General features: G+C 37.3%; 1 protein-coding gene across 4 annotated transcripts in view; it reads right to left on the bottom strand.

Moving 5' to 3' along the window:
- Positions 1 to 3,170: 3,170 nt before the first annotated feature.
- LOC127838283 (DNA replication complex GINS protein SLD5-like) overlaps positions 3,171 to 9,403 on the bottom strand; it is a 92,057-nt gene continuing 85,824 nt past the window's right edge. The window contains exons 7-8 of one of the 4 annotated variants that reach the window (XR_008029756.1): positions 6,597 to 8,659; positions 3,171 to 6,444 (exon numbers count right to left, since the gene is read on the bottom strand). Coding sequence is in view for 1 of the 4 variants with exons in the window: in XM_052365929.1 (XP_052221889.1) it covers positions 8,563 to 8,659 (97 nt within the window). In the remaining 3 variants the exon portion in view is untranslated. Of the gene's footprint in view, positions 8,660 to 9,403 lie in introns of all 4 variants that reach the window. The other 3 variants (XR_008029757.1, XR_008029755.1, XM_052365929.1) reach the window with 3 other exon arrangements.

Below are 9,403 nucleotides of genomic sequence, written 5' to 3'. Positions count from 1 at the left end.
CGTACATGGGAATCGTTGCGTTTTGCCTCTTCCTGTGTTTTTACGACTTAGCTTCCATTGCAACTTGCAGACGATCGCATGAGGTAGCCTGAGGTCGTTTTGAGAGCAGCACACACGCAGACAGAACATGCTCTACAACAACCAGTGCAATAATGAAACTAAACTTAGTAATAGCTGCTTTATTAGCGCCAGCCATTGCATCATTGTGTTGGGCTCATTCTTCAAGTGTGCGCACAAGCGTTCCAAATGAAGCCTTGAATGTGAAAAGGGCATCGGCTCTGACCGCCCACCGGGTCTCGAACAAAACTTGAGTTTGGTCCTCCTGTCCATCTCAGCCCGATCCTCGTCACTATTGCTAAGGAATTCTTGCAACCGTAATAACCTTTTGGTTGAGTGCTGGAAACAAAATGCTATTTTCTTGACGGTCGTCATCATGTTTCTTGCACAGGGCTCTTTGGACGCGTGCATAATTGCAAGATTCAAGGAATACGCTTTGCAATGTGTATAAAGTGCTCTTGAAACTACTTGTTGAATGCGGGCTTTGACACCGCGGTGACAACGAAACATTTTTGCGGCCCCGTCGCCTCTTATTGCAGGAACGTTAAATCCGGCAGATCGTAGTTTGTCAAGGAAAGCGTTGGCGAGAGACGATCCGGTGGTGGCGCTACCAAACTTCAGGTTCAAATAACTCAAAGTAGTCTCGTAAATCATTGCTCTGATATGTCTGACTTGAGATCTTAAATTATCACGCACATTAAGGTTAACCTCCTAAGGTCATACATAGCCTTACACTTTTAAGCCTATTTTGGCCATGCGTACATTTTAATTTTTCTGAATGATGTAACGCACGTGCGTAAGTGCGTATCGCTGACTACGCCCCTGACCTGAGCTGAGCCAATGATGTTAACACAATACTCGCAGATCTCCATTTACACATAAAACAGAATGTAACGCAGTCAGTGGCCAAAACTTGGGCGCAGCATGAGAAAAATAGTTATCTTTTTTTAAATAGAAATATCAAGCAAATTATGTAAGATTATTCATGTTTTATGATAGTCAACGTTTATGACGTTCTGACGCGAGGCTTACATACGTATGTCCACTCCTTATCGTTGTTTTTGACTGATTAACACTAATACATCGCAAATAATTTCTTAAATTCAAACACCTATGTTAATGGAATGTGATCTATGAAAGTATTGCTGATAACGTCCGAGAAATCGGGATCTGTCGATAAGCAAGCAAAACATTATTTATTCGCTTTCATCTTACTCTTATTTTATTCTACGTACACTTAGGAACATTCAGTGTTACAGGATGTCCGGCAAGCATCACAAATGCAAATATTGGTAAGACGCACATTTTTGACCTGAGCTTAACAAAAGTTACAACGCACTTTTTACTTACCATTTTGTTATTTTATATATGAAAATAATATTTTATTGAAATTCCGCATTTTGGAAAATCTCTCAATTAATTGTTTATTATCGCTTTACATGATATAATTGTTGCTGTTTTAGGGTTAACGAACAAATATACGGATGAAATCAGCAACGTTTTGATTTAAAGAGAAACTTGAAGGTGATATCTTTTAAACACCAATAAATTAAGTCATAATCAGTCATATATATTATTTAAAGTCACAGGTTGTTAAGGCGAAAGATGCTCCAATCACAAAACGAAATTTCTCTAACATATCATTTCTTATTAAGAGTTAACTGAGTGATAAAGGGACCTTTTCATATTTTGATCCAAAACAGTCATTACATGCATCTTTAGGCGATTTAACAACCTGAAAATGATAAAGCGTTACAAATGCGAAATGGTTCGTTTAATTTGCAAAGTTATGTTGTTATCGTTATATTTTGTGACATTCCGTGAATTGCTTATATTAGGAATAAACTACTACGGTTCGTGAGCACGGATGGCCGAGTGGTTTGAACAATAGACGTTGTTCGGGCCCGGGTGTGATAACTTTGTTTCCTTTCTTTAATTTTATATATTTGTTTTATACTTAAACTCTTTAGTTTTGATGTTTACATTTATCAATTTAAAGCATTTAATGACAAACAGCAAAACATGCCAAAATCTGTGAAATGTCCCTTTTAGTCCGTGGTGCCTTACGACTTGCGCCCAGTGTAGAGAATTGTAGGCTGGTAACACTATATTAATGAAAATGGGAATCATCTCCTACATCAGTGTGGGTCGGCATGCCATTTTAACTACTTGCATATTTAAGGCTAGAAATTTGTCAGCTAGACATGCCAGCTACACGAGACCGCTTGGTCACATGCGCCGATAAAGCGGTGACCTGCTGACCACACGTGTACATGTAGAGCAGGTTAATAGGCAAGTTGCGTACGGTGGCACAGATATGAGATATGGTGGTTTGTATTGCTGTATCTCTATTTCAACGACTTAGTCAATCGTTCAAACGTTTAAGTAGCTCGCTCCCACGACTTAATAAGTTCAGGAAACGGGAGAACTTTCTCACTGGAGTCACTAATTTATTCGTGAAACATGAGTTTTAATTAACGAATGTTTCAAAATGGCCGATGTACCATGGGTGGTTAATAAAATTTCAAACGATATCTGACAGATTCACGCTTATAAATGCCTGTCAGTCACATTGCGTTAAATGAAGAAATCTCTAAATATGCTAATTAAAATGTCGCATCTATTAAAGTATGAAATAACAGATAACATGTTATCCTTTATTATAATGTGGAGCAGTTTTTCTACCAAGATCGGTGCGATCGCTTTGGTAAATTAACAAAAAATACAAAAGTTGAGTCCATTTTACACTAGATCGAGTCAAATTAGCCTTAATTTGTGTTAAGTAATCAGAAGTTAAGTCCAGCTCACATAATCTTTGGTCAAGAAGGCAAGAGGTTGGTGCAGATTTTAGTCAAGATGGCATTGGGTTGAGTCCATTTTTCATTATGTTGAGTTTCATGGTGTCGGATCAAATTTGCACGATTTTTTGGTGAAAATGACATGAGGTGCAGTCAAGCTGACATTATGTTGGGTTCAGTAAGCATCAGTTTAAGTTAATTCGCAATAAAATTGTATCAAACGTAATACAAATTGAGCGGTTTTACTTGTTGTAAAGTCATAGTATGTGGTGTAATGTGTTCTGATGACAATTGCCATAAAACTCAACAGCGATCCATATTTGCTGAAAGGTTTATTTCTGGAACGTAACATTAAAATACACTGAATTGACTTAAAATACGACTTAAGTCTAAACATTATTTATTTCTGGATTAACAAAATTCCAATGTGATTAAAACAAGCGTCAATATAACACAGTGTCATGAAAACTTGAGTCCACCATATTGGTTTTTAAAACAACAAAACGCTAACTTCACTTAACCTAATGTCAAATAGACTCAACTCAATGCCATTAGACTCCAGCATATGTCATATAAACTCGCTATTATACTAATGCGACTCAACTTGGTTTCAAAATTAAAACCACATAAATAAATCCACCATTCACCAATATGATGTAAAATTGACAATGCATTATTTCACTTTGACACAACAGTTCTAACTTTGCTAAACTTAAAAAAACTTGACTCAACAGGATAACTCAACGTCACGCAAACTTGAACCAAAATAATGTCAATATGACTCATAAAAATACCGGCTTGACTTAACAACACAAACTAACCAAACATCAACGTCAGGAAGGCTTGGCGTACCATAATACACCATCAAAATACATCAAGCAGTTAAAAAATATTAAAAGCATGCGACGAGCATCTTCCGTAATATGAAGAGAGTGCGTGGATCAGTGAATGAACAACAGTGATCACGCGACGAGCACGTTCTACAATGCAAAGAGAGTACGTAAACACAGCATTCATGAGGGACTCCGTTGAAAAGTAACTTCTACTAGTTTCGTTCAATAAATACCGCCAACGGATCATGCTGGGTTCGAATGACTTTTGCGGTATTGCGCAATATAAATTTTCGTCAGTATTTACAACTGAGGTATGATAACATGCCTTGATCATGATAAACTTTGTTATCTGGATGTGTATCACAAGTATGTGACAGATTTGACTTATGATCTATGTATGGTATTCCTAATTTATGTTTTGTTTTAATTTCTATACATACCATACCATATGTATGTAAATGCGGTTCGGTCGTTGAACGAGTTTGAATGTTCATACAGTGTCATGTTAAGTTATATAAATATATTTATATATTTTTAATACCAAACGTTTTGAGATGATGTCTTATTCACAAAGTACATTGTATACAGGCATCGGAGTCACGAAGAGATTTTCAACCAAAATGTGTTATGATCAATTTATCCTTGTGTTCCTAGTTCAGCGACGTTAAGGTAAGACGAGGAATTTGCCTCTGTAAAATGTTGCACTCTGACAAGAGGGCAAAAGGCCATAAAACGCTCACCTGAAACCAAAGGAACTTTCCTGCTCTAAGGTAATGTTCTACTATAGCCATATAACGAAAACTGTTACCCGCAAGATCTTCTTCAGCGGGACGGAAACATTTTCTAAGTCAGCCCCGATATCTATGGAAAAACATGTTCTGAGTAAGCTGCGTTATGCTTGGTCACAACATGTAACTTCTATAGAGTTCCAACAGCTATATATAAGAAAAACTGCCTTGCCCCACGTTGCCATGACTTTTATCGGACCACAGCAATTTTTGAATTTTGCTGAGAACATGTTCTGAGCACGGTTAATGAAGATTATGCAAACAAATGCCACTTCTAGTGTTGGCATGCATTTGCTTAAATTTGACAGAACGACACATGTTGACCCATGTGACAATTGAACTTGACCGAGATAACATTGGGACTAATGGTCTGACCAAGTTGCATGAATATTACGCATATGGTGATCAAAAGATTTTTCGTTTATTTGACATAGTGACATATTTTCTTTTACCCCATGTAACACAATGGCACTGGGAGAGATATAACTGGAAAAATGTGATAACTAACTTTCATGAATTTGTTCAATAATTGTGGCCTCTGCATTGTTCACAAGCTTTTTAGCTCAACAAATTGCTCAGGTGAGCTTTTGTGATCGGTCTTTGTCCGTCGTCTGTCCGTCCGTCGTAAACATTTGGTTTGTAAACACTCTATAGAGGCCACATTTCTTGTCCGATCTTCATGAAACTTGGTAAGTAGATTTGTCCCAATGATACCTCGATCGAGTTCGAAACTGAGTCATGCTGGGTCAAAAACTAGGTCACTAGGTAAAAAAAGAGAAGGAAAACCTTGTAAACACTGTAGAATTCACATTTCATGCTAATCGTCATGTAACTTTGTCAAAATGTTTGTCTTAATGATATGTTGGTCGAGTTCAAAAGTGGTTGCGGTCCGCCGAAAAACATGGCCGCCAGTGGACGGGGCAGTTTTCCTTAGTTGGCTATAGAGAATCCTTGTAAACACTCTAGAGGCAACATTTCTTGTCCGATCTTCACAAAACTTGGACAGAAGATTTATCTCAATGATACCTCAATCGAGTTCGAAACTGGGTCACGCTGGGTCAAAAACTAGGTCACTAGGTCAAAAAAAGGAAAACCTTGTAAACACTGTAGAAGTCACATTTCACGCCCAATCTTCATGTAACTTTGTCAAAATGTTTGTCTTAATGATATGTTGGTCGAGTTCAAAAGTGGTTCCGGTCCGTTGAAAAACATGGCCGCCAGTGGGCGGGGCAGTTTTCCTTATTTGGCTATAGAGAAACATTGTAAACACCATAGAGGCCACATTTCTTGTCCAATCTTCATGAAACTTGGTCAGAAGATTTGTCCCAACGATACCTCGATTGAGTTCGAAACTGGGTCATGCTTGATCAAAAACTAGGTCACTAGGTAAAAAAAAAGAGAAAACCTTGTAAACACTAAAGAAGTCACATTTTATGCCCAATCTTCATGTAACTTTGTACAAATGTTTGTCTTATTGATATGTTTGTTGAGTTCAAAAGTGGTTCCGGTCCGTTGAAAAACATGGCTGCCAGTGGGCGGGGCAGTTTTCCTTATTTGGCTATAAAGAAATCTTGTAAACACTCTAGAGGCTACATGTCTAGGTACAAATCTTACAAAAACCTTGTAAACACATGTAGAATTGGCATTACTTGCAAATGTTTGCATTGCAGAACACCCATGCAAATGGACAGGTAGAGGTCCATGCAATGTATCTACATGCCAAATATGAAAGAGTATTGAAGGTGGTATGAGAAACTGAAACAAAAGTGTGACAGAAAAATCTATTATTAGCCTTGGTGACCTTGACCCCAGTGACCTCAAACGTCATCAAGGGGTAGAGGTCCATGCAAGGTACCTACATGCCAAATATGAAAGAGATCGTTAAGGATTGAAGGTGCTATGAGAAACTGTTACAAAAGTGTGACGGAAAAATCTATTATTAGCCTTGGTGACCTTGACCCCAGTGACCTCAAATGTCATCAAACGGTAGAGGTCCATGCAAGGTACCTACATGCCAAATATGAAAGAGATCGGTAAAGTATTGAAGGTGCTATGAGAAACTTAACAAAAGTGTGACGGAAAAATCTATTATTAGCCTTGGTGACCTTGACCCCAGTGACCTCAAACATCATCAAAAGGTAGAGGTCCATGCAAAGTATCAACATGCCAAATATGAAAGAGATCAGTAAAGTATTGAAGGTGCTATGAGAAACTGTAACAAAAGTCTATTATTAGCCTTAGTGACCTTGACCCCAGTGACCTCAAACGTCATCAAAAGGTAGAGGTCCATGCAAGGTACCTACATGTCAAATATGAAAGAGATCAGTAAAGTATTGAATGTGCTATGAGAAACTGAAACAAAAGTGTGACGGAAAAATCTATTATTAGCCTTGGTGACCTTGACCCCAGTGACCTCAAACATCATCAAAAGGTAGAGGTCCATGCAAGGTATCTACATGCCAAATATTTAAGAGATCGGTAAAGTATTGAAGGTGCTATGAGAAACTGTAACAAAAATCTATTATTAGCCTTAGTGACCTTGACCCCAGTGACCTCAAACATCATCAAAAGGTAGAGATCCATGCAAGGTACCTACATGCCAAATATGAAAGAGATTGATAAAGTATTGAAGGTGCTATGAAAAACTGTAACAAAAGTGTGACGGAAAAATCTATTATTAGCCTTGGTGACCTTGACCTCAAACGTCATCAAAAGGTAGAGGTCCATGCAAGGTATCTACATGCCAAATATGAAAGAGATTGGTAAAGTATTGAAGGTGCTATGAGAAACTGTAACATAAGTCTATTATTAGCCCTGGTGACCTTGACCCCAGTGACCTCAAACGTCATCAAAAGGTAGAGGTCCATGCAAGGTATCTACATGCCAATATGAGAGATCGGTAAAGTATTGAAGGTGCTATGAGAAACTGTAACAAAAGTCTATTATTAGCCTTGGTGACCTTGACCCCAGTGACCTCAAATGTCATCAAAAGGTAGAGGTCCATGCAAGGTATCTACATGCCAAATATGAAAGAGATCGTTTAAGTATTGAAGGTGCTATGAGAAACTGTAACAAAAGTGTGACCGTACGTATGTGCGGAAGGACAAACTGGCAACTATATGCTCCCCATATATATATATGGGGAGCATAATAATATTGGTTGAATGTTAAAATGTGTGTCTTAATAAACTGCAATTTTTCACACATGTTACACAATAATTTCAGTATGTCACACAACATCACATAAAAGTTGCTAAACAAGATACTCATTAATTCAATCAGTACATAGAATTTAATGCACATTATATGTATTGATATGTCACAGACAAACAACACAAAGTAATGATAGCAATTGATTCTTGGACTGTTTTTACATTTTAAATGCACAACATTTTTGGATTATAAAAACATAAATTCACAAGTCACTAGTTACATTAATTCCTAAGTCACTCGTACATGAATTCACAGGACATTGACAAGTTACTGTGTAAAGGAATTTACAACTTATTAACATTTACAGTTCCTGGATACATGAAATAGCAATTAAATATGTTTTTAAAATTTATACAAAAATAAATACTTTAATGCACAATTCTTAGAATTTACATGTCAAAGGCTCCACATATTCACAAGTTACTTAATACATACATGCACAGGTAATTGTAAAAAATGGTCAGAATTCAAAACTTATTTCTCAATTCAGATGGAAATCTCTTGTGATATTCTGCATTCAGGTGAGGAAGAGTGTATTTCCTCAGCAGCACAAATTAAACCCATTTATGCCTAGCGTCTAGAAAAAAGGCCTTTGCAAACAGCGTAGACCCAGATGAGACGCTGCATGATGCGGCGTCTCATCAGGGTCTGCGCTGTTTGCTTAAAGGAATTTCTGTAAGAAATATTCTAAATATAGAAATAAATATACTAGACATCCCTAATTTTGGAAATAAATTAATCCAATTTAGAAGGATGGGAGAGTCCACTAGGCATAAATGGGTTAAACACCTTAAATCTATTGTGGTTATTATCAAGTGACAAATTCTATCACACAGTGTAGCAGTGTAGAAATCTGGTGCTGTCTTGTGTAACTCATATCAATGAGACTGCCCCAGAGTTCACGAGTGACATCATCGGCTTATATCTCATGATGTGCTGGTCTCCCTTCTCCAAGTCCACTATCTCCTCCCTGGAAAGACACAAGACAAGAAGTTAAACCCTTTGCATGCTGGGAAATTTGTCGTCTGCTAAAATGTCATCTGCTGAATTTCTAAAATTTGCATTTTCTTCCTTTTTTCCAAGAATACTATCAGAATAGCAAACAGTTTGGATCCTGATGAGTCGCCACGTTCTGTGGCATCTCATCTGGATCCAAACTGTTTGCAAAGGCCTTCAAAATTCGGTTCCAGCACTGAAAGAGTTACAATGATGTTATTGGTCTACTGGCGTCAGTGTAGCGGCAAAGTCAGGGATAGAAATTAGCATGGGCCCACTCTTATTTTCTGACATCACATGTATGTTTCCTGAAAGAGTATAAAAAGATAACTGAAAGTTCCTTCACTCTGTGGAATTAAATAATTATCTTTGTTGTAACTGTCTTGGAAATGCTACTGACAACTTATAGCATATTTATAGAACATGTGGTCAAGTATTTTTTTACTTGCCACTGTTTCATTTGTCCCTTCAACTAATGCTACACTGCCAAGATACTTGATTTTGACTTGTTTACTGACAGCCAAATAAGACTGATACATACTGAATATCAAGGTAATTAATAGGTCCAATAGAATGTATGAGTTGAGTGGCGTGTGTAAAACGATAGCACCATGCAGCTCTGAGACCAACATAATATTCTTTTTATTATATACCTTTTCACAGTATTTTTTTTAATTTTTTTTCTCGTCATGTTTATTGTGATACAATTAGAGTTTCT

This window comes from Dreissena polymorpha, chromosome 7 (assembly GCF_020536995.1).
Source record: "Dreissena polymorpha isolate Duluth1 chromosome 7, UMN_Dpol_1.0, whole genome shotgun sequence".
NCBI lineage: Eukaryota > Metazoa > Mollusca > Bivalvia > Myida > Dreissenidae > Dreissena > Dreissena polymorpha.
This window is presented reverse-complemented; position numbering and strand designations above follow the sequence as displayed.